The following is a 26615-nucleotide window of genomic DNA, read 5'->3' on the forward strand; positions in this document are numbered from 1 at the left end:
CTTCTTAGTGCACATACAGCATATCTCTCGTCATACCGCTTCCATATTGATTATCTGCAACTTACAAATTTTGAAAATGCCATTTAGTAGACATCACCAGAGCATAGAAGAACTCTATAACATACAACATTAATCAAATTTCAGTGATACAGGGGAATTTCGATATATCTCTCTCTCCCTGCCACCCACCTACCCCCGGTGGTGGTCCCTCCCTCCCTAAGAAATGTTCACCTTGTTTCTCATTTACTGTAGTTACTATTTATGCCTGCATGCATGGTTGTACCATCAAACTTTTTTGAGATTAAACAATTTCACAAACATGAGTTTTTTTAATAGTATGTAGCTTCCATCTAGTGCTTTGAATATGTTCTTGCTTTCATGTGGTTACCTATCCTCAATTTTGTTTCAATTTTCATACTTAAAATCTTATAGCATGTGGTGGAGAGCATTTCTTCCTGCTCGCCTTTTCTTAGTACAAAATTTAACACCGTATTTAAGGCTTCTAAAGTTCCACATTGCTAAGTAAAATGTTCACTTGTTATCAAGTTGCAATATATATAGAGTCGATATGCTTTTCCTTTACAATTCTAATTGCAAGTTTAGTAACCTTTAATCTAGCATGGGACCAGAAGTAACATGCTATTGGATCCTTGTTGCTGATGCTAACTAAATATATGTGGCCTCCCCTATCCCTTTTCACCAGGTGTAGTGAGGAAACATGATTACTTTATTACTTTGTGATTTCCTGGCTGATGGAGGGCTATGATTTCTTATAATACACAAGAATGCTTCTTGTTGCATTTAAAAAACTTCGTCAGTTAACATCTCTTATGTTTTGATTGCTGACACCAAACATGATTTTGGTGAGATAAGCAGGATCCCTCGAATGCTTTATCTTGTTTATTACAATAGAACATCCTTTCCCACTGCTAAGGGGGAGCAAGAAACTAAATCAAATGATTGTTTTTTCACCAGCGCCGAGAGCAATGTAACTTCTACTTTCAATGATTAGGTGGAAAGGGAGTTCATCCCTATGTTAAATAATTATGCATTAGCTTTTTTATTTCTCTAACCCACCTAGGTTCTTAGTCTTTTCATTGTTGATAGTTGTTTGGTTAGTGAGATTTATGCCAACCAACTTCATCCATATAAACTTCATCCTTGTGAGTCAAATATGTTCCCAAAGATGTTTTACTGTAATAAATATGGTTAAATTTACTTTGAAGTTAACTCTTTAAATTAAAAAATAGTATAAAACCTTTCATTTGATGAAGTTTACCTAATTGGTCAAATGGTGCCTTCAAATTTCTGTTTATTGGTTGAGAATACTTGGATGGTAAATCCAATCTCTGTCAAAGATCCCTTTTTCCTTTTTTTTAAACTTTACTTCATGTTCTTACAACAGTTTGCTCCAGGTCAACACCTGGCATAGTCAGAAAGGATCAGCCAAAAATCTGTTTAAAAGGAAGTCGAATTTAGTCAAATATCATCCTGTTTTGTCTCAAGATCGCTAGAGTTTTCAATTGATCAGTGGATCAGTAGAGTCCTGAATTATTCGGTTGTTTTTTCCACAATAGTTATGCTCATAGTCTACATCACATAAATGAAGTTTGGTATAGCATAATTGTATCTTGTAATTAAATCTCCTATAATCCCTGGTACGGTAGGCTTTTGCTCAAGCATGATACAAATAAGCCTCTTGTCCATTGCTCCTGTCTCCATTTGTGAGACCGCCCTCCTTGTGGCCTTTTGTTCTTGAAGAAGTAATGGAAGAGCAATTCTGTTTGCTCTTGAAAAAATAATTACATAATTTACATTTACTACTTGAAAAAGGAGTAAATGATTTTAAAATCAATGATATAACATCCAAATATATAATGCCTAGAAAAATGGATTTACTACACTAGAGAAGTTGCTCGGAAAACACAAGTTATATATTTTGGTGGTTTCTAACCTATTTGTCAAATTGGCACAAAAATGGGTGATACTAATTATACTATTGTAATAAAATACATGATAGGGCATATAAATTGAAAATCCACTTTATGAAATCTATTGTATGGATCATGATCTATGCATCTTAAAACATGAGTAAATTTTTGTTCGCAAGGTTTTGATGATTAAATCATAGTAAAATGTAGTATCATGTTAATAAAATTGTCTATTCTAGCACTTATTTGATGACTAGATTAGAGACCACCAAAACATAAGTTTAGGTTTCTAGGCTTTCGAGGCATCTCTCTTATAGTTTAGATGATGTTCGAATATTTTAGATCTTCAATTTGGATAGTCCTATTGTTGGTTTTGGATCGTCTTCTCCTTTTTTCTTTTTTTTTTTCTTTTTTTTTCTTTTTTTTTTTTTTTGGTAAAAACCGGCTACTCATTCATATAGATCTAACATGAGTACAACCCGCCACGTCTGTAGAAAGTAAAGACAACAAAAGGAAAGGAGCGTCTAGAGCAGACGTCCACAAAACATCCTCGGAATGCCGGGCCACAAAAGAGGCGACCCAGTCTGCGGTCCTGTTCGCCTCTCCTTTTTCAAGATGTTAATGTAAAGTGTGTAATCCAACCCATATAAGGATGCTTCAAGTTGTTCTTGAAGAAGTAATGGATCAGAACAGAAGCAATGAACCTAATCAGAATAATGTCCAGTTATATATCTTTAACTAAAATTATATAATGGGGTGTAAAACTTATGTGTGTCCATATCAGGTTATCAATTTGATCTTCATATCTTCATATTAGGAATTAGAAGAATGTATGAAACAATTTTGTTTATGGAATCAAATAAGCTTAAAGAATAGATAAAATGCGGAAGTGTCATGTGGGTACTTGGACCAATTCCTTTCTATGTTCTCAGTTGATAGCTATTGTTTTACATTTGGTCCTTCATATAGGCCCTTTTTTTCTGAACGGGAGGCAAAGCCACACAAATTGATTAGACAAAAGATTGCACAAGCAGAAAAATAAAAGAAAAGAATGAAAGGACAGAGTGTCACTGACAGACTACATTTCTAATAAGTTTCGACAAACACTAGGGAGGTGTTTTTAAGGGCAAAGTTTGAACCATTCATTAAACAATCTCAATCCTGTCTTAAGTGTATCTGGTTGTCGAATATTCGAGAATTTCTCTCTCTCTAGCAGGACGATGAGATAACTGCCATTAGTAAGAGGAACTGCAGGTTGGCACCCTTAGGAATATTCTGTTTCCTCCATTTCAACGAGAAGGCTCTAAAAGAATGGGGTAATCATGTTTGTTGAGGGTGCTTAATACTTCTGCCCATATGAGTTTGATAAACCGGCACCTAACAAATAAATGAAGTTGACTCAGCCGTATCCCATGCAGTTCTGCCTCCAAAGTCTTTCCTGTTCTTCCTTTTCAAATTCTCCCTTGTGTTTAAACAATTGCTGATACATAACCAAAGGGACATTTTAATCTTGAGTAGTTTCCATTAGGGATCAGAGACCAAACATCTATGGCCACCGGTGTTGAGGAACTTGGAGTAATCACATAGGCCTTTTGCTCCAGCACCTATTTCTGGAGTAGTGACATACGTGTTCAGTAAATTGTACTAAATTTCTATCATATTTTTGCAATTTCATGTCCTTATGATGTTCTAGATTTGCATGATGGAGAATGATTACACTCAGAGCTCATATTTGACAGTCCCGGTAGAAATGGTAGTACTTCTTCTAGTCTTTCTTGGTCGCCAGGCCTTTCGTCTGACGTAGAAGACGCAGGTAACCTAGGCCCTCAATCTCCATGAGGATTTGGGTTTTCGAGGCGGTGAGAGGGGCGTACCTCCCAAACTTCTGAGAAGGGCTCCTAGGTCGTCACAAGCTCTTCTCTCGCCGAGGTGAGATACCCTTCTGCTCTCTTTTCTCCTTGTCCCCCTCTTGCCTCCTCGGGGAGGTCTCTCACCGGTAGACTCGCAATGGAAGACCATAGCCTCCTCCACATTAGTATACTTGTCTACTCATGCCAGCATTTCGACAAAGTCGACGCGGAAATGCTTCTCCATGGAGAAGAGGTAGCGCGACGGTCGTAGGCTGCTCTTCATCGCTGACATCACAACTGACTAATCTAGGTTGCAGACCTCCAGTGACATCGCGTTGGAGCGGCTGATATAATCCTTAAGGGACTCCTCTTTTTGTTTGATGTCAAGCAGCACATCTGAGTCAGGATGTCATCTTCTACTTGAGACGAAGTGCTTTGCAAAGAGGAGGGCAAGCTGCTTGAAGGAATGGATGGACTCGGGCCAAAGCTCTGAGAACCAGAACCGAGCCGCCTTGCAAAGGGATGCAGGAGAGGTCTTGCAAAGGGATGTAGAAGAGGTCTTGCAAAGCACGTCTTCAATAGCTCCACGCAACATCATGAGAGCCTTGCATCTCTTAAGGTGATCCAGAGGATCCAAATTGTTGTCGTATGGATTTACTTGAGGCAACTTGAACCGAGATGGGATCGGTTCCTTCATAATCTGCCTGGTGAATGGGGGCTCCGAGGAGAAGTTGAGGTTATTCTTCGCCCTCGGAGACTGTCCTTTGAGAGTCTTGATTTGCCACCCATTTTCTTAATTCTCCTATCAAGGAAGGCCTCTCGCTAGGGTGGGGACTCCACGAGGCGAATAGATGAGAGGCTCCAGATGGAGTCCCTGCCTGAATGGGGGCTTATAGTACGTCATTTTTCATCTCGGCTGGGACTGCTCCATCGAGTGCATCGGCTTTGGCGAGACTGCTCCAAATCTTGGTGTTGAGAGCGGTGGCTGATCAGGCGCATGCGATGCGTTAGTGATTGAGAATGGTGGCTGGGCTGGCCATATTTCGGTTGGCCGGCTCCACTCATGCCATTTCCTACTACAAGCCCTAGACTGCCACGATTAGTGTCTGCATCTATTGAATGAGCAGATCGAACTGCTCATTGCCCACAGGTGCGACGGTTGTTTCGGTGGAGCAAGTTTCGAGTTCTGCAACGACTCTCGGAAGGTGGAAGCATAGTGTTGCGAGGTGCGTGATGCACCGTGGGCTCCTCATGACCTCATGCTGGTTATCTCTTCCTTTATTAGATATCGATGTAGCTGGGGCAAGGACCTTCATCTAGCGCTATTCTGTTTCTGCAAGATCCATACCGAGCTTGGAGCGCAGCTCAGACGACCTTGAAGAAGGCTAAAGTCGACCTAAGCAGGCTAGTTGAGGCGTCAGGTGCCGGTATCCTCTGCTAGTGCCTACAAGAGGTCTGCTTCCCAAAAACTTTGTAGCGGGGGACTCTACGATACCTAAGTCAGAATAGAAAGAAAATAGTATGGAAGAAAGAGAATTTAATAGAGTTTTATTCTCCGAGTAGTATGGCATGCATACCTGGGGTCCCCAGGATTGCCCCTTTATATAGGAGAGTTGAATTTGTCATTATTTGGGCTAATGTGGCGTGCACTGATTGCCAGATATCAGTCGATAATACGGCCATGATATGAAGTCAATCTGCATGGGCGGCATGCAGCACTGGTCGGGCGCAGACTGCAGTGTCGCCACGACTACATGGCAGCATGCAATACTGGTCAGACGTAGACAACAGTGTCGCTATGACTGCGAGCTGCCAGGGTTGTCAGTTGTTAGGCTTGTCAGTCCTTGTCGACACGTGTCGAATAGGCTCCTCGGTCGAAGGTGAACTTGCCCACTTCGGGTGGTCATATCCTCGGATGGGGTCGAAGTCGTTCACCTCTGACAGTCAGCTCCTCGGCCAGGGCCAGAATCATCTGAGATCGAGGTTGGTCTTGTTCGAGGCCGAGATGTTCAATATTTTCTCCATCAATAACCATCTACTCAACTCAAAATGTAATCAACTCAGAATGACGACAGCCTCCTCAAGCTCGTCGTACGAGAAAATTGGGTTGCAAAAGGCCTCAGTGGTGGTCTCCCAACCAAGGCCATGGATGAAGACGTTGCGTTGGGCCCGGTCCCGACCAACAATGGTCCGGATGGTGTCAAGGACAATGTCATCGCCGCACATAGCATCTTGAATCATGCCCAGGAGCTGCTCATAGGTGCTTGGTTCCACCATCTTGTGGGTGTCTTTGGGCGTTAGCCTCACTGGAGGCCACAATGGTCGTTCTGGTTGGAATTGTGCTAACCCGCTCTTCCTCTTCCCTTTCCTCTTCATTCGTTGGGAGAAGGCTGCCATTCTGCTGCACATGCAACCCCTTCCCCCTTTGTTCCATTTTTAATCTATATTCCTTTTATCTTAGTAGAAATAGAAAATGTAGAAATTAGAATAAATATCAAATAAAAAAAAAATTCTCTTGTGATTAAATAGCCGCTAATCTGTTTATGGTATGGTAGTTCGATATTTTTTGCATCTTTTATATGAGTTTCCCGTGCTTCCCATCAAAAAAACACTAAACCTCACCATTAGTCCTATAATAACTGATATTTAGGGCTCATGGGCCGACCTGGAGTGGCCAGGCCCAGCCTAACAGTGCCCAGCCCAGCCCTTAGATTTGTGGGCTGGCCCTAAAGAGGCCAGGCCCAAGGCAAATCGTGCTTGTGGCACGATGCAGAGAAGAGACTCCGGTTGGAGTCTTCTTCTTCTTTCTTGATTTTCGGCAAAAAATCAAGGTTATCTAGGCAATCCGAGTTCGATTAGAACTCTAGGTTGCCTATTTAATTCTCCTTCCTCCTCTTGGCTCGATCGATGAACACCGAGATCTAGCCGTCGATTTCGAGTTCCAATTCCGAGTTTCTTCCATGGATTGTCGCCGAGAAGAACCATCGAAAGCTTCGTCGTATTGAGATAATCGATCAAGCCTCTTCCTCCTGGTTTTTTGGCTCCATGGCCTTTGCCGCCGTTGATTTGGGCCAACATGCTACTGAAATAGTTTGAAACAGGGCATTCCCTGTTTTCTTCTTCTTCTCTATTTTTTTTTTGGCCAACCGCCGCTGGCCACCGTCAACCACCATCGCCCTTAGTTGTCTCTTGACTGTACGGCAAGCAATTGGCCGCCCCCCATGGTTGAAAGGGAAGGGAGGAAGGGAAGGGTTGAGCCCTTGATTCTTTCCTCTTTCCTTCCGTCCGATCGACCTTAGTTGTCGTTTCCTTCCATCCGGCCAACCTCAGTTGTCGTCGACATCACTGGGTCGGCTATCATTGTCGAGGCTAGGCTGCATAGTGGTCGTCACCCCTATTCCATGAAAAAAGGGAGAGTGGGCTCTCCCCTATTTTGAGAAGAAATAAGAGTCTTTCTCTCTCCTCTCTCTACTTTCTTCTCTGTTTCTCTCTACTTTGTCTCTCTAGAAGATCTAAGCAAACTAGAATCGAGTCCTGTTGATCTGATCTATGAACATGAGTTGATCCCTAAAAAGAGCCCTAAACTATCCTGATGCCTGGATCGCCTACCGGATCGATCATCCGGTCCTATTAAGTGTCCATGGAACCCACTAATGATGAACTATGTTAAACAACCATGGCCCTAATCGAGTCTGTGCCCTATAATTTACTGATCAAATCACTTAGGGCTGACCCACCCAAAATCGTCGAATGTCCATCCCTATTTCTTATTATTTTAATTTGATTAAAATCGTCAAATAGAGATTAATTTTTTCTTTAATATTGTTATAGGGTTAACTGAATTGCCTAGTGAAGTTTGGCAGTATAAGACGAAAAAGGTAAAGTAATTCTTATAATGATTATCTTATAATGATTATGTCTTCTATGCATAAATTTGCTAGTGAAAATATCATGCTTTTCTTAAAATTATGGATCTGTGTTATAAAAATCATGCTTTATTATAAAAAATAGTTTTATGAATGATTTGATGAAAATAGCTTTGTTATAAAATATGAATCTGATCGTGCCCTTTAGTATTTTTCATCTCTTTATATGTATATTTTAAGAAAAAGATATAAGTTTTCTAAAGGTTCTTAGATTGCTATGATCACCTCTAAAAATAGAGGTCAATCGACATCCTAGAGCTAGCATCTAATAAAAACGATCATCTGCCAATAGATTAAAGTTGGTAACAAATACGAACTATGATATCTTGTCGATTACGAAGATTGCCCTGTTAAAGTTGAAATAAGAGATTGGTGAAATGATTGCACAAACAAAGCCTGATGGGGCGGTTTCCACCTTTCTCCTTAGCCTTTGGTCAGCTTAGAAACTTTGCTTCAATTGGTTATAGTGACCATAGTACAAATATCTGTAAGCAATATTTTCATCCATGATAGGATTATATAATATGAAGAATGATTTATGAATTTATTTGTAATATAAATGAAACTATATTTATAAAAGATGGATGATTCGTTCATGCATGATGCTTTATAACTTTTTTTAATATATTGTACGATGAAATGCTTATTTTGGAATATCTTTTATTTTTTTAAAATGATGCATTGACATGGCAAACTTATGCTTATTCCGGTAAAGTAGTGAAAAGTTTACTTACTAAGTTGTGTCGCTCATATACCTCTATTTTTTATTTTTCTCTCTCTAGATAAATAGAGTCGATAACCATAAAGAATAGTCCAGGCTTGAAGATCGCACTAGCAAGCTTGGAGATCCATATAGCAAAGCAGAATTTTAATTCTTCAGTTGATTATGAATTTGTAGGAGTGATTTTTTTTGAATAGTAAGGATTAAGGCTTTAGTATTTATGTTTGGATTTAGACGCTCTAATTGTGAATCAGTATTGGTTGCATTTATTGGATAATAAAATTGAATTCCTATTTATTAATGTTTTGTTTGTGATGAATTTGAAGGCTAAATGTAATATTGGCTTCGTATTATCGTGACCCCTCGATGGCACGACCATGTCATGCTCAGAATCTGGGGCGTGACAAATCTGAGTGGGAAAGGTATTAAAGGAATAGAAGGCCCGAATTTTCATCTCGTGACATTTAGATCATCATAATTCTTAACAAAGATGGATGCCTGAATCACATTGCAACAAAATAAAATAAATTATGAATGTCTAAATGAAAAATTTTAAAATTTAAGATCAAGTATTTCTCGTCTAAATGTGAAAATATATAGTTGCAATTTACCTTTTATTTACTATGGTAATGTTAAATCAACCCGGACATAGTCCAGCAAATTTGACAAATAAGATTCCTGATTACTTCTTAATAATTTCCTAATATTTGAATATCAAAAAAATTCATGACTACGTCTTAATAATTTCTAAAAATTTGAATATCAAAAGAATTTGCTTGATGGTGAATCATTTTTGAACCATACTTATAATTTCTTAACCTCATTTTCCAGAGTCCACCCCTTGTTATTGTCTAAAAAATTATTTTTTATCGGTAGAATAAAGAAGATTTGATCCAAAAAGTCGAGCAAAATCTTTGAAATTTTTATTCAATGCAACTCCAACCATTCCAAATGATAAAACAAGAAATACATTATTGGAATAAAAGAAAGCAGTAAAAAGGTTTCTGGGTGCTTATATAAATTTACCATGATTCGGAAAAGAGGAGAAAGAAAGTAATGAAAAACAGATGGAAGATCAAGATGTCCATTCAACAAAAACCAAATGCATGGTGATATATATATACTGATAACGATTACATACCAATTCTATTAGTAGCACTAACACTACTAGTATAGCAATAAAACAAAACAGGTGGCTTTAATGTGCTCGACAGAACAATTGGATTGTTGGTAAAATAATAATCAAAGAATCTTTCCATGCTCAAAAGACATAACACAATTACTCGAGATATGTTGCAAGCAAATGCACGTCCCCCGCATGCTTATTAAGGTGTACCATGCCTGTCATAGGAACAGATTATAGAGATCTTTTCTTATAAATGGATAAATAATCAATACATTGCGTCCATGAGCACGTATGGAGAAAGTTGCGGACTAAATATTACAGAGTGCACCTTTAGCATATCCTCCAAAACTTTAAGCACATTTCCATTGCATGGATTAACACCAAAATTCACCAAATATACAACCGTGCCTTCTGTATTTATAGATTACAACACGTCCATATAGTTCAAACATACTGCCTACACATGAAATTACCTAAATGACAATATTAAGTATACTGCCTACACATGAATTATACAACCGTGCCTTCCGTAGTTATAAATTACAACACGTCCCATATAGTTCAAACATACTCCCTACACATGAATTTAGCTAAATGACCTCCTCTTTTGGTATAAAGCTAAAAAAGCTGTTTGAACCCTCAAAAACTGATTGCACACTTTGTTACTACTGCATGGATTAACACCAAAATTAACAAAATATAGAGCTGTATTATCCGTGTTTATAAAATAAAATGCAACTCATTTAGTTTAATGATACTGCCTATACATGAAATCAGCTAGTCCTTTTTTTTTCCAGGGAGAAATCTACAAAGCCTGCTTGGAATCCTGAAAGACTGCCAATTTGCCTGGAAGCATCGGGACCCTCAGCAGTGTATCTCATGGTTCTTTGAAATGGAAGTGCTTGTCTGTAAGTCTTGGACTTACTTTCATGAAAGAAAAAAATGCCAAGAAGAAAAATGGTAATTCTCATGGTCGCTAAGGGCTAAAAAATTGTACCAAGTGAGGTAATTCTTTAGCAAGATGTGAAGAACCATCAGCTATACAATAATAGGGTGATCTTCAATCACTCCAATTATGACTCTCCTGAGAATAGTGGACATATCCTGATCGTAACATATCAACTAACTCTTCATCTAGATCCTCAAGTTTGCCAGCATCAAGCAGCTTAGGATATAGAGGGGCAATGCTGTTGACACCAGCTTCAACTATTTTCCACTGACCAAGGTTTGCAGCAAAGCTAATAATCTCGACTGAAGATCTTTTGTCTGACCTCAGGCATGAAACCACCACTTTCAAGCTCTGTTCTCCAACATCTTCTAAGAACCAAAATTGGGCAAGTGAAGAAAGCTCTACATATGCTCGCAGCTCATGGAGCTGCTGCGCTGCATCCATATTGCTCCATATACAATCAATATAAATACCTCGCAACTCTCCTGAATAAAACCAGTTTACCAATTTAACTAATGCTTCCCAGCCAACAGGAACTTTGATGATCTGCGAATGGCTGCATGCAAAAATGGGCTTTATAGAGCAGCGTAAGAATATGATACAAGTACAGCACAGGCAAACATATCTAAATAATTGAAGGACAGTGAAAATTAAGATGAATTAGAAAAATTATGCAAGTCCAGAAATGAATCCTAAATAAAGTAGCTTTTTTTTCCCCTGTTTGGCAGAAAAAGACCTGAACAATAAGCTATGGAACAGGAGGTAGCGTTTCCCCAATACCCCTAAACAAGTCCCAAACTATGATGAAGGCAGGATGTGTTTAATTTTTATAGTTCTACAACCATTCATGCATGGGCTTATGCTTTTGTAGTAGAGCAAGCTACATAAATATAACTACATAAGTTTGATTTGGCAATTGATTATAGTTACCAGGTAAAATAATATATCAATAAAACGTGGCAGATCAAAAATTATTCAAATTTGGATATGAGCCATAAAGATGCATACACATCAACACCAAATTGCATTGCAGACTGAAAGTCTCAAGTACAAACTCTGCAAAGGTTGTTATGAAGGCTGCCTAACCATGTAAACTAATGTTCATAGCTTGTGTCAATTCTCCACATATAGGGGAAAAGAAAAAAACATTGTCTTACTACCAGTTATTAAAATATCAGAGCATATGGTTTCTTCTTATCCTATAATGTCCTTATCTTTCATCATTCTCAATTCTCATCCTGGTTCATTAAAAGATCAACAAACATCATCACAATCATGTATGGTATCAGAGCAGCAGTACTGCTAAGCTTTGTGAAATAAGCATCTAAGTTTTATCAATTTAGAAATTCAATGGCTCAAGAAATGAATTGTACTTTGCAACAAGATCATAAAGCCAATCCCGATCAAGTCCAAGGCCTAAGAAAACAAACATTAACAATTTGCACAAAGCCTTAAGCACAAGCTTCATGAGGAACATAATCAATAACATTCTACAAAAGCATTCCTCTATCCTTTCCATGCCCATGTTCCAACAATAGAAGCTGGAGAATGGAAGGGATTGTGTGGCTCAGATGGGCTAAAAAGGCATCACCATTGTGACATGAAGTTAACACGCATAAAGATTTAAGCAACTTGAACAATTAATTAGTTAGTTAACAACTTTGAGTAATCCGTTGATCACTAGCAGATTTCTGATGCTATAGTGAAACCTGCTACAAATTTAAAATATGAATCATCTTTCCATCCAGAGATGGGAAAACCAAGTTTGTCTGATGGCAAGTATGGTAGAAACCAATATTTTTAGTCAAAAAAGATGATAAAGCTCTGAGATAAGTTTATCCCCAAAATAGCATTCCAGTTGTACTTTTAACAAGAGAGAAAACTAGACTAGTACAAGGATATACCTTACAATTATCACTTGGTCTTGCGGAGGCCCATAGTTAACTTTTCCAGATTTTTGTGGGCCCATACAAGGTTTTCAGCTTAGCCCCTATCAAGAATAGCCTAGATGTACTCCTCATGTTCCAACTGTTTCTAAAATGGTCAGTCCAACTAATAAGATCGTTCTTGTTTATTAATCCTTCATTTTCAATATATGGGTCCTTGCGCAAAGTTTTAGTAGCACTTGGGCTATCACTTTACGTCCTTATAGGGAACGAATACAAAGAAAACAGTTGCTCAGCATGCTTGAGCAACACTTCATGTGGGAGTCAATGATCAAGATCATGCAAAGAAACAGCTGCATAAGCTGATCTCATAATATGATACACAAAGTTGACTATATTATATAAGTTGATTGTAATGGTCATAGATTATTATTTTTTTGGTGTGTGTATGTTGTTGTCATGCTGCACAAATAACACAGTTTAAGAAGCTGCATAAGGGCTTGTATCCAAATTGGGCCCAACCAAAATAGTCAATGCTTGAGAGCAGCTTCTAATTTCCATAAATGATCAACTACTGGGTTCATCTATATATCCACAAACCAAACCTTGAACATAATGCATTTCTTGAATACATGGTGAGAATATGATGTATAATGTCTTGTAGCCTTGTTGAGCAAGGATTTTCAAAATTCAATATTTGGGATATTAGAAGCACAGCTGTACTCTTATAGCTCCTGTATTAGCTAACCATTAGCAAGCATGAAGGATCCTTACTGCCTCCAATCTTGACTTTATATCATACAGGACAGTTTTGGGCCTATACAAAAGTTTGAGTGCAATGATCATTCAAAAGAACATACTCCTGCTCCCGACTATACAAAAGTTGAGTGCAATGATCATTCAAAAGAACATACTCCTGCTCGCGAAACTTGCAAAGGAGCGCATGATGCATCCACAAAGAAGGGATTCAACATGTACACATATATATGTATGCGTAGACCAGTAAAATACCAACTAATAAAAAGGGTAAGATTTTTGATGATTAAGATGCCATACACTATATAACTTACTTTATGGGATTAACAATAATATCTTCAATTATTTTCTCAAAGAATCATTAAACTGAACTATTGAATCCATTTTTCTGGACTATTTTATGGAATAAAAACTGATTATATTTTAATATTATATACTTAATAACAGTTTCATCAAGGCCTGGATAACATGTCTGAATAGATGCCAGAATACTTAATCTGCAAATATTATCTGCGAGACAGAGAGTCTTTAGGAAAAAATAATTTAAAGAAGTTTGAGTGAGTGAAGGAATTGTTGGCTCTGTTTTTGATGGATAAGATAAATCACTTATTTAATGGGATTTGTTATCCATACTCTTAAAGATTGCAGTCATCAGCAGCCTCCCAAAATCTGTCAGATTTTTTTCTTGAAAAGACTCTCAACAACTCCCACTCAGGGGGATAATTATCCAAGAATAGCGAAGTCAGTATTCAAAGAAGCTACCAAAATATAGGTCATGTGAATAGCCCACAAATGAAAATTTTATGTTCTCATAACTTTGATGACAAAATTAAGTTCACTGATACTATGGATACCTCAATGTTTTTTTCTTAAAAAAAAAATTAAAGACGGAAAATGGTTACTCATATCGATTACATCAAAAAATCTTAAGTTTTTAATAGGTATGTTGTTATTATGAATATAGAATGAAACATGATGAATTTAAAATAACCTACATTCTGCATTGGAAGATTAAACAAAAGAATCATGGATACAAAAAGGTAGTTCTGATAAGTTATCAAGTATGCAAATTTTTGTGGGAACGGATTCATGTCAAATTGGTGGCCTACATAGACATTCTTCGATGCAATGAAGAAGCATGATGAAAGATTTGAAGTGTTGCTTAACATTGCCGTTAATAAAATAAAAGAGCATATGTTATAGTGTTCTATGTTTTGACATGTTGAATTAATAAAACTGAAAGCTTATTAGTGACAACTTTGGGTTCGAAAAAAAGAAATGAAGAAGAAAGAAGGGAGGAAAACACTTGCTCATAAACCTTATGGGAAGAATTTCCTTAATATTTTACATTATACATTATAACAAGATTTAATGGAGAATGATGGTAAGACAATAGTGATATTGATTAAGTCATTGTTTTTAAAAACAAAATATTATTTTTTTAAACTGATATAGAGATTCAATTTAATAATCTTATTTTATACTGATGAAATTAGGTCACATGAAGGACATCAAAGGATCAAGGTTTAATGATAATCATCCTAGTATAAATTGTCATGTTCATGTGCATAACATTTCACCGACCTCTAGAACCATTACAATGGCTATGACAAATATTTTAAAGGCCAATTTTTTAAATGACGAAAGCTTAGGACATTGAATAAAAGGAGCAATCTTGTTTCCACACAATATACAGACAATCTCAATAGGTCCAATTAAATGATTAGTAGGCATCATAGTCAAGACAGGGCTTTACTTTGAGTGGGACTCCAAAATTTTCTAATCAGCATTCAGGATTTCCGAACACCAAAGAATATTGAGATGGACTTGGGAGAGGACTGGTGGTTAGAAAATGTTTTAGACAGCCATGATAAATCTAATTAGACCTGGAGGTAAATATATACAACATATATACACACAAATATAAAGGATTCAGATATTTGGGAAGAGGGTGTACTGATTGTCAGCTGGTACGAGAAGAACCATATTGGCAAAAGGTATGTATTGGTATGGTTTGGTAATGGCAGGTAAGCTTCTGTTCTGGGCTGTGTTGGTGTCACAACTCTCTTTTTTTCCTTATCTTATGATTTATTATTTTAATGTTATATTTTAGCATAAATATGATGTGCATTAATTTGAATGCCCTAGTCATCCTATTAGATGTGTGCTTAAATTTTGTTAGTTCATCACATCACTTTACATAACTTTAACTAAAAATGCATTGAAAATCTACATGCATACATTACAATTGAACAATAGGGGTTTTTAGGAGTGCCCTAGTCATCCTTGTTCTCACCTCCACAATCCATGTTCTTAATTGTTCACACCTTCAAATCTTGGAAAAAACCAAAAAGAGGGTTCAAAGGCTTCCTTGGAAATACTGAGCGATATTGATCAATTATAGAATGCTTCGACATTGATTCTGCAATCTGGCATAGGACGGACAGATTTTGGTTCGGTCAAACCAAAGAGTACTAGCTCGGTAACCAATATGACCAATATTTCAATCCTTAATATACACATATACAAAGGAATAGTATGCACCTAAAAGTATTATAACGACAACAAAATCAAAGGAAAATTCTCATTAAGCCATGTCATGAAGAGAACCTTTTGCCTTTTCCATTTGTCTTCTAGTTAGTTTCCCATTTAAGCATAGCTGAAAGAACCCAAGGCTCATCTCATCCTTGCATACTAAGGCTTCATTTGTCATTGTTTTTGGAGGACCAAAAACCACTTCTTGGAGGGCCAAAAGATCTTTTGAACAATTTTGAAATGTTTGGTAAAAATTTTGAAATGGCTTTCTATTTCCTTCAAAAGCTGAAAGAAGTCCACAAGGAAAAAGTTTCGATTTTGAGCTTTTGCAAAAGTTTTCCTTAAAAAGTGTCAGAAAGTTATTTTTATTCAAATTAAAAATCCATAGAGACAAAAACCAATGACAATATAATAATATTATAATACATAATGTAAGAATATTATTAATATGTATTATATTATATTACATGATTACATTGAATAATACAATAACATTATTTTATTACACTATGGTGACTATACCATACAATAATAATCATATTATGATAATATTATATTGTATAGTATAGTATTATTCCAATATTCTATTAAAATATTAATACCATATTATTTATAAAAATAAAATAATATATCAAATAAATAAATTATAAAATAAAATTGCTTTATAATAATAATTTTTGATAATTCAAATATATAATTGAAAACACTATGCAATATCCTTTATTATGCAAAGCTATAAAACAAGCTCTACTACCTACTACAATGCCAAATAGGGCCTAAGAGCCTCTTCAAGGAAAACCCCCTCCCAAATAGAAGTTCAAAAAAAAAAAAAAAACTCTCCCCCCTCTTCCCTATAATCTCTCCGGCCCTCATAAAATTTTCATGATCATTTTTTCATCAATAAACTTCCCACATCTCTCTTTCTTATCTTTTATGCTCAAAATTCCCATGAGATTATATCTCTTGAAAACCAGCACTGATAAATTTGTTTTGCATCTCAAACAACAAGTTTTATCATCCCTTTGTGATCTTTCATCTTCATCTCATTTACCACGCTACACTATTTTATTATGGCCAAGATGATGCCTAACTATTATACACTCATTATTATGGCAAGGAGATTTTTTTTCCTTTATAATTCAATACTAAGCATCTTTAATCTCCTAATTTGCACTACTGTAATCAATGATGCTATAGATTTAACAGACCAACCCATTTAGACGTAGTGATGGCCTTCAACTTTAGGGTTTCCCTACTAACATCACTACTAGATTGTGCAATAGACAAACATGAATTGGATGTCCCTAACAATGAGTATTAGGAAGACATTATACAGAAAGTTCCATTAGCCCAACTACATAAAGAAGGCAAAGTGCAACCAAGAAGAAAACCAAGTTTGATTTGTTTCAATTTTGGGCCATTCCTGAGCAAGGGTTTCTACCTCATTAGGTTGCTAGACCAAATTCTTAGGCCAGAATGAAATTCATGCTGAGCCCATGTTGACTGACAATCAACATGACCAAACCTGAAATTATACAAATATGTACAAAAAATAAATATGGTCTCTATTAATATGTGTCAAATAATCTTATAACTATAATATTCCTCAACATTTCTCCTTTGTCCAAAACCCAATAACTCCACCTTAATCACCTTTGCTCCCATTCCCCTACCTCTCTCACCTTTAACCCTGCTCCGTATACCTCTTTCACCTCAACCCTCATCTCTTACTACCTCTATCACCCCTATCCTTGTTCCATGTTCCCTCTGCCTCTTACTCTCAACCATGGTTCATCATATCAGTCCGAACTGAACAGTACGAGGTGTACCATACCATACCGGTTTGGTACCCGTATCCAGTACGAATGGCATACTGACACTCGGCACATCGAAAGATTCCGTACCGTACCATACCGATACAGTGCTAATTTGGCACAAGTACGAAATCTGGTACCAAGACGGCGAACTTTGCTCTCAACAGCCACTCATGAGACTACGACACTGCTCGTTGATCAAGTATGTTCCATCTTCCTCTCCTCTCTCTTTGCATACCTGATTGCCGCTACTACCAACTGTCACCATACTTACCAGTTGTGCAACAAATCCTTTGCTTCTAACTATAGAATTGCTCTTGAATTGTCAGATTTGTGCCCTGAAAGTTGGCCACCTTGAGCCATGTTAGCCCCAAGCTTGGAATTTTCCACTCTTGAATAGGCTCAAGAGAATAAAAATATGAAAATGAAGCCAAATTGGGTGGACCTTGGGTCACCATGCTGGACTTTGACACTATGCTATGGCCTAGCCCGAACCTGATCCAACCTGATAATTGTCCAAGGCTAGTGCAAACCATGGCAATCAAACCTTATGCATAAGCACACCACAGTAGTTTTGCTTTTAATGCAATCTTAGTTCTCTTTCAAAGGTCTAAAAACACACTAAACGTATCATCTTACGATATTATTTTTCATACTATAACTTATTTAAACAATCTTTCCTTTTGCATTGGCATCACATAAGATTTATAAATATGTAGGAAAAGATATCAGTTCTTTCTAATGGTATGTTAGTTGATGTAAAATATTTACATCAAAAGTCAAGCATACTTTGATAAGCAAGGTCCACAAAAACAATATTAGGAACTGTACGATTGGTACAATTGGTATGGTAACCAACACTTTTTTCTCACTCCAAGTCATAGCATCGAGCAATACCCGGCAGTACAAGGTGATTCTGCTAGCTTTGGACAAGTTTGGCTCGTATACAAAACTAAACCTTAGTACCGTGTTGGTACCTTACTAATATTATACGTTATGGTCAATACAACAGACCTTGATAAATATCGCATTAGAAGTGGTCTTATAAATTAATGATCTTATTGATAATTTAAACCAGAAACCCCTTCCATTCTTTTCTAAATAAATATTACTTTATTACAACCCTTATGATACAAAATGTTCATATATGTTCTATAATATAGTAAGACCTTCAAGTTGCTAAAATTAAAAATAACAAAACATATTAATGGAACTTAAAATCACTCATCACTCTTTGATCTATTTATTATTGTGTATATGTGGCATGCATATGTATAAAGAGGTAGAGAAATGAAAATATTGTTAATGTCTCTCTTCTTACCTGTCATGCATCCCTGATTGGAATAATGCTCGCAAATAATCACTACTAGACCACAACACAATTTTGTGTGCATGCTTGTGTGGCGATTGAGATTGGCACATAGTACAACTCCAAATCATTCCATCAGCTGCCCTGGCTTCCAAAATGATGTCTCTGCGGACAATATAAATGGTATGTACTTGAGTTAAAATTCACCACATTTAAACCCTTTCTATGACATAAGAACTCGCAAGAATACTTTCATGATGCAACTAACAAACATGACCTCCTTAAAAAGACAAAAGGAAAAAAGAAAAACTCAAATGCACGGAGATATCATAATTTGGTTATTGACAACCTGAATTTCAAAGTCAAATAACACAATATAGCTGAGTAATCTTCCTTCTATATTGTGTTTTATTTATCATTATTTTCAGTTTCTCTATCATTAGCAATAACTATTAATACAGCAGGATAAAGATACTCACGATAATGAATGTCCAGCTGGCTCCAGTGCTCCAGTGAAGTCACAACTGGGACAACTTGTGCCCCACGTTGGCAACTTTCGGTGAAGCATATCTGATAGAGACTTCAAGCCGCAGCACTTGGTGAGAATTTTTAATGGTTTAACAAGGTCATCATCTACATGAATAAATCCTGTATAAACATATTCCATGATCTTGTTTAAAGCAAGACTATCCACACGATTGGACATTCGAACTTCATGTCTCAATCTTCCCTCATCCTGCTTACTCTCTTGCTCTTTGGAAGATCCATCACCCCATGTTTTCTCCTTCTGAAAAGATTCTTTAGGAGGTAGCAAATATGGGCACCTAGCCACAAGAATGGCACCATGGACTGTAAGAGATTGACCATTCGAGAGTAATAATTTCAAGTCAGCAAGTACATCCTCATTAAGTGCTTTCTCCATCTTTCTGCCAAGCTTGCTTGGAAAACCATAAAATCCAAAGAAACTCAAAATGCGTGCACTGTACCATCGAGGTCCAGCTCCTAAGTTGTTACTCAAGATATACTGAAGGTTGTTGATTAAACCTTGAGATTCAAGCCCACACATTGTGCATAAAATAATCTCTCCAGATGTTTTCTTATGGTGATTACACAAGAGATTGGAAACCTCTATCAACTGAGAAAGTGTCTGGAGACTATAGAATAGAACAATGTCCTCACCTTCCCAGTCTTCCACATGGCTCCAGCAGCATGTTTTTCCATCAGAGCTACTACGCAGATGAGAAGCAACACTTGACCTTCTCACATGTATATCACTAGTTAAGCACCTCTTAATAATGGCAGACAATATCTTTATACCTTTACTTTTGACAATGAGCTTCTGAAACAGGGGCAAGGTTGAATAGCATGCCAAACTCATAAGGTTATTAACAGTGTGAAGACTGTCAGACAATAACGAGACTTCTCCAGTAGCATTTAATTGTAGGGAAGCTAGTATGTACTTCAAATGGGCATCACTAAAAGGTCTCACCATATCTGACAGACATTGCCTCGATCGTCGTTGAATGTATTTGGAGAAGGAGAAGACCATCAGTAAAACAGCCCTTAATACAGGTTCCAACTCAGACAAACAGGAAGATGATGAACTGCAACCTTTCCGCATCAAGTCTGCAGCCACTGAACTATAAGCAAATGATCACATCAGTACATAGCATAATGCACAATTTAACAACAAATTTGAAACCGGACGCAGAGATAAAATGCCTATTGGTCATATCCTAGAAAATATTGCAAAAATAAGGTAAAGATTTACCATGCACAAGAAATAAGAACATTCAGGCAGCACAAGTTTCCTCTAGTTCTGCTAAGAAAATCTTCTTCGTAATGTACCATCAGATATCCAAGGATATCCCATACATAGGGTCTTGCATCTGTAACATTATCATTTACTCGAGTTATTAACTCTTGAGGTGAGGGTTCTACATGAGTTAGACAAATAGCGCCGCAATTGCCAAGAATTATATCAAGGAGGATTATATGGATATCATGATTCCAAAAACATGAATGATGATTCCCGGCCCAACGAGTTAGTAATGCACAGCGACATGCTTCCATCACTAAGGCCATCTGATCAGTAGGAATCATCTGGGAACTTGATGACCTCCATTCACCCATTGCATCAATGATTCCTCTGACAACAGGTTCACAATATGAAGTGGTTACCATAGAGACTCCTTTTGCAGATCTCTGTAGGAGAAAGGAAACCAATCATAATGCTTTGTAGATCCAGATTGTCTAAAAAAAGCATATCCTAATTTGGTGTAAATTTAACCCATACCGTTAAATGTTGAAGAAGTGTTAAAGCCTTGACTCTAACACTATAATCATGCATCCTTCCCATGCTTTGCACAATCTTAAAAAGAAGCTCTTTACTTTCAAGAAGCTTCATTGTCCCATTACCGCATAGAGCTGACAAACAGATTTACAATGTTTATTTTACTAAAAATGAAAAGGAATGGACTGGACAGAGATATCACAGTAGAACAAATATACCTAGCACAGAGTATAGCTCCAGAATAGAAACTGCAATGGACGTATCAGTGTTTGCACATTTATCTCCTAGCTTGGCCAACAATCTAGTGTTATTCCATATGTGATATCTAGAGAGAGGCCACCTCCATAGAATTGTCTTGAGAAGAGACGTCATCTCTGTGAAACACTCGAGTGATTGAAATCTATCTTCATAATCTTGCAATGCACAGACAACACTGCCAACTGTACCAGCATTCTTCAAAACATTCCAAACTTCCTCGTGACTTTTGCCTCTCACTGGCCCTAGGTTTGTAAGGATGCAGTTCAATGCAATCGCAGATGAGAAGGCAGCAGGTAATCGACATAATGACAACAAGCGTGATAGAGAAATAATAACCTCCAACATAGGATATTGGCATATGGATTTCCCTAAGCTGTTAACTAACTTCAGGGTCACATCTGCTGCCATGTTTGATATTCTCTCATTTTCTGCTTGTAGAATCCCTTCAAGAGCTACCAGCATATCAAAAATGGAATCCTGGAAAGATAATGGCATGTCTGAGAATTAAATTACAGAAATATCAGTTAGCTCTAATCAAGGACTTACGTATCTAGTGCCATGTCTATATTGTTCCATGCCAACACTTTGCATAGACTGTCACGCTGTGGACACGATGCCAGTTGCACTGGCATGGACTGCATGCAAACATATGAACGATTTTCTTTGCTTTTTCAGATCATAGCACTTTACACATCTTTGTAATGTTGTTAAGAGATCTTCCATACATTAAAAAAAAAAATTTAAAGCTATATACAATGTCACAAATTGAAAATTAAGACATACAAGCATTTGCAATATTGTGCATCATGTTATTGATGCTAATATGACATCCTCACAATTCATTAACATAACATTAATGGCCATCTTTGATAAAAATACAAAGCAATTGTTTATAAATTTTGGATTGGAAAAATTGGAGACTAAGAATCAGAAGAAAAAGAGAAGGCACATGTGTTGAACCACTGCGTGTTGGTTAGTGTCATATTAGATCAAAATTTTGAAATCTAAGATGCAAATGTCAACTTCCCCAACTTTGGACCTGCAAATGCTTGGACATAATAGAATTTATAGCTTTTAAGATTTGAGAAGCTCCCTAGCATTTAAAGTCACCTTTTTGACCAAATTTCAAAAATCTAGAATTTGTTCTTGAGTTAGAATGTTGACCATCTAATTTTCATAGGTATTTTAGTTTCTATCTATCGAATTTTAAACGACATCCACATAAATAAAGTGTTTATTAGTTATCATAAGCAGGTGTGGGTGCAAAAGCAGATTGTTGTGGGAGAAGCAGATCTCTTAATTTTTTTATTCATAAGCATGTGCAGGAACAAGTTTCTAGGGAGATTTCGGAGTAGGTGCAGCACGCTGAGCAGAAGATTCCTTGTACTAATGCTTGCTTTCCCCTTTCAATTCCCTGCTTGTTGAGTTATAGGCTGTCCACAGAAACAAGAACCTCCAAGTCCCTCTCTAAGGTAATGAAATGGTGACAAAAAGGTGTTCAGAACCTTTTTGGCTCGGCACCAATCAGCATAGAGCCATGCCAAACCATATCAAAGCCGTAATGTTGGACATGAGGCAATACAGTATCACTGGGTACCTTGCATTGTGCAAGGTACCCCAGCCGTGTGCCTTGTGCTAGTCAAAGCTCCAACAATCACATGCCTTCATGGAAGTAATAGTTGCTTTTTGACATTCCCTAGCAAGATCTGTCGAATCAAGCCGAACCGCCTGGTTCAGACAGTACCGAACTGACCAGGTGCAAAACCGGATTGGTTCGCCATTTAAATTTGGTTCCGGCCCATAGGAACCGGAACCGGTCTTTGGGACTGGAACCGATCGGTTCGCACCAAGTCAAACCGGGTTGACTGTGGGTAATGCCACAGTGCCACTATTGCATGATTGGGGCCACAAGATGCCTTTGAAAACCACTAAAAGTGTTGGGAGGGCCCGAGAAAGCCTTTCCTACGAAATTTAACATAGGCACCGCCGCTTTCCCTTTCCACACAAACAAGACCGATTCAAGCTATCAGAAGAAAGAGCCAAAGCTAAATAAGGTGTGCTTCCTCTCTCCTATCTATTTTCTTTCTTTTTTAGAAAGATTTAAAAAATAGCTCAAAAATTGCAAAATAAGAAGAGATCATGCCAAATTGTTGATTTGGGCTTGAATTTTTTTTATATATTGTAGATCTATGGATGATGTACACACTGACATAAAAAATTTTAATTTTTGGATCATGTATAATTTTTCAAAATTTAAAATATATTTTCGGATTAAAAAAGAATAATTTTTAAAAAATAAACAGAAAAAATTGTAAAATTAAAACGTATTTAGGGGCATGCAAGATACTCTCTATAAAAATTTGGTGTCCATTCATTAAAGTTTTGATGCGATCATGCACACAGTAGCCAAGATCTAAATTTGAAAAAAAATAAGAAATAAGTAGCCTTTTATACATGTACGAGAGTCTAGAAAAATATATATACCATCCACTATTGGGTTCTACATGGATCTGAGCTAAAATGAATTTTTTAAAATATCAATATTTAAAAATTATTTTTAAATAAAAAAATAATTTAAAATATATAATTAATATCAAAAATTATAAAAATTAGTAGTATGTATTACATAATTCAAAAGTAATTTTTGAAATAGAAATCATATTTTTCTGAATTTATGATATATAAATATTTTTTAAAATTAAAAATTTTAAAAATATATAAATAAAAAAATAAAAATTTAGGATTACGTATTAGATAAATCAAATGTATTTTCTGAGATAAAAAAATATCATCATCGTATTAATTTTTGCTAATTTTAAATAACTGATAAACTAGCGTACTTGATAAACTTGCAGAAATGGAACCATGAAGAAAAAAGGACCCAGAGCGTGTTATTGGCTGGGCACTAGCGCAAAACAGAGTTAAGAGAGAAGGAATAATCAGGTTAAAGCAGCACTTAGCTGGTGATTACCTGTATCTATGCCGAAAATGCCCATAGAAAATTCGACAGCTAATGAAAAAGCACTTCGCTGATTTCAGAGCAGCGAAAAAGAGGATTGCCAAGAAAAAGACGGAAGTGGACCACCAAGCGGCAGAGGAGGCGTCCGCTCCAGATGACGAGGCACGAATCCAAGCTGCCATGCAGGCGAGCCTAGATGAACAATGGCAACTGGATAAGATGGCCAAGCATAGGGCTTGATTTGGACTTCATACTATGAGTCGGGCTCTAGTTCTGCGAGCAGCAGGACAAATCTAGAGTTCAGAAGGACCTTCTCAGTCAAGGAGGCCGTCAGCAAAGGCGATGGCCGGATTGCATCTATGTTGGAGCTTTTGGTAGCAAAAAGAAATCATCCAGAGAGATTCCACTAGGAGCAGCAATCCATGATTTAGATTCACATGCCTTTCCAGCAGAGATTTGAAGCAGCAGAGGGTTGACTCGATACTAAAAAAAATAAAAAATAAAAATATATGGCGAGCTATTGGATTCTAGTTCTACTTTAGTCACATCCCAGCGAATGTGACAGAATCAAGATTCCAAATTTTATGCAATTGGTGAATGCTAAACCAGGTAATGTTGCAAGAATTTCAGGCAGATTCATCTCTATTTGCACTTTTCTCAGCATGGTTATGGCTAAAAATTTTATTATGCAGATAATAAGTTTAGGTTTCTTTTTTTTTGTGCTGATCTAATAACACTGTAGAACTAGCCTATCTTTACTGATTTGTAGGATTGGTGCATTGACCTTAGGAAATACTATAGCATCTGACTTTTTATAAGTTTTCTCTAAACCTTCGATGCTTTGGCTGGTTCGGATAAATACAATTGGGTTAAATAAAGAATGAACTTTATGAAATAGATGGATGACCACTTCATAATCTGTTTGATAAAAAGTAATCATATATAGGATGAATCAAGTAACATTTACAGATATAAAGTGTCCCTTTCAAATATATTCTGGTTTCATGATATCCTATTTCTAAAATAAGTTTTCATGGAACTCCTAAGAGAAATCATATTTCAAGCACTCAATGCCATATGTTTCTTGCAAGAAAAATAATTTTGTTTCCCATAATTGACTGTAGTGATTTGACATAGAACCTTACTCTCAATTTTTGATCTATACAGTAGTGCAAAAACAGTAATGATGAGATATTAATAGATATTTAGATTTAGGATTTTTTGCATGAATACTCTCCTAAATATCGAATTTTGCATGAATACCCTTCCAAAATTAATATTTGCATGTACACCCTCTTAAAACACTTGTTTTGCTATTTTACCCTTTTTTTATTCTTGTTTTTGCATATGTACCCATGCTATCTAACGTCGTTAAAAAATTAATAGTTTCAAATTAAAATGACTAAAATACCCTTAATGAGTAAACGTGCAAATAGAAATATTTATAAGGATATACAAGCAAATAGCAACTTTACAAAGATATTTATGCAATTTTCTATATTTAGAAGGGTATATATGTAAAAAGAAATCTAGTAGATGGAAAGAATTTAGATACATTACTTAATATGATAGCCTTCATAATCCTATATTTATTAGTTAATATCTTCTCTCTAGGCCTTGGAAGAAACTTCATCATGAGCATCCTCTGCATAAAACACTTTGAAATAGAAATAATTATTTAAAACCTATTTGGCACCATCATCATATTTTTGTTTTCATTTTTGTATAAATTAGTGAAATTTCATGTGGAGCTTGACGTGGAAGGTTGCATTTTCAAGGGATATGAAAATAATCCTTTTTATATTAAATAATCCCTACCCCCACTTCTTTAGTTGTCCGAGCTCTTAACACTGCGGGGAATGCACTTAGCTGTCTGAGCTCTATGATATTTTAATCATCATCATCAAAATCACTATTATAAATACTGTGATAGCTACTCTCAGAACCATAAATTTTAGTATCTGTTTTTTGCTCCTCTTGAAATAAAGTTTCATCATTTACCCCAACATAGCTATACTATGTTTCAGCAATCAAAAATGGGTGATACTTCTCCTTTCTTACCATCAAATAAAGTATATGGTATGCAGTTAGAAACCAAAAAACAGAACTTCAATCTAGGTTCACAGCGAAAAATAGGAATGAAATAAAATCAGCTACAACAATCATTATTGTTCTTCTAACACTTGTAATGGTTTTTTTTTGGTTCAAATTAATAGGAGAAAAATAGTATACATCAACGAGAGGGAAGAGAGGGCAAGATGATATTGAAATACCTTTTTTATGATGAACAGATAGGAGAGAT

General features: G+C 36.6%; 1 protein-coding gene across 7 annotated transcripts in view; it reads right to left on the reverse strand.

Moving 5' to 3' along the window:
* Positions 1-9890: 9890 nt before the first annotated feature.
* Positions 9891-26615, reverse strand: part of LOC103719138 (BTB/POZ domain-containing protein) — a 43895-nt gene continuing 27170 nt past the window's right edge. The window contains exons 1-8 of one of the 7 annotated variants that reach the window (XM_088710855.2): positions 21901-21919; positions 21691-21831; positions 21315-21596; positions 21100-21230; positions 20575-21008; positions 19283-20443; positions 18816-18968; positions 9891-11059 (exon numbers count right to left, since the gene is read on the reverse strand). In XM_088710855.2, coding sequence (XP_088566981.2) covers positions 10615-11059; positions 18816-18968; positions 19283-20443; positions 20575-21008; positions 21100-21230; positions 21315-21596; positions 21691-21712 — 2628 coding nt within the window. In that variant the 5' untranslated portion in view covers positions 21713-21831; positions 21901-21919 and the 3' untranslated portion in view covers positions 9891-10614. Of the gene's footprint in view, positions 11077-15441; positions 15575-18815; positions 18969-19282; positions 20444-20574; positions 21009-21099; positions 21231-21314; positions 21852-21900; positions 21920-26615 lie in introns of those variants that run through there. The other 6 variants (XM_088710853.2, XM_088710854.2, XR_005507643.3 and 3 more) reach the window with 6 other exon arrangements.

Source organism: Phoenix dactylifera, chromosome 14 (assembly GCF_051530095.1).
Source record: "Phoenix dactylifera cultivar Ajwa chromosome 14, Ajwa_hap1_PhDact_Kaust_v1.1, whole genome shotgun sequence".
NCBI classification, from domain to species: domain Eukaryota; kingdom Viridiplantae; phylum Streptophyta; class Magnoliopsida; order Arecales; family Arecaceae; genus Phoenix; species Phoenix dactylifera.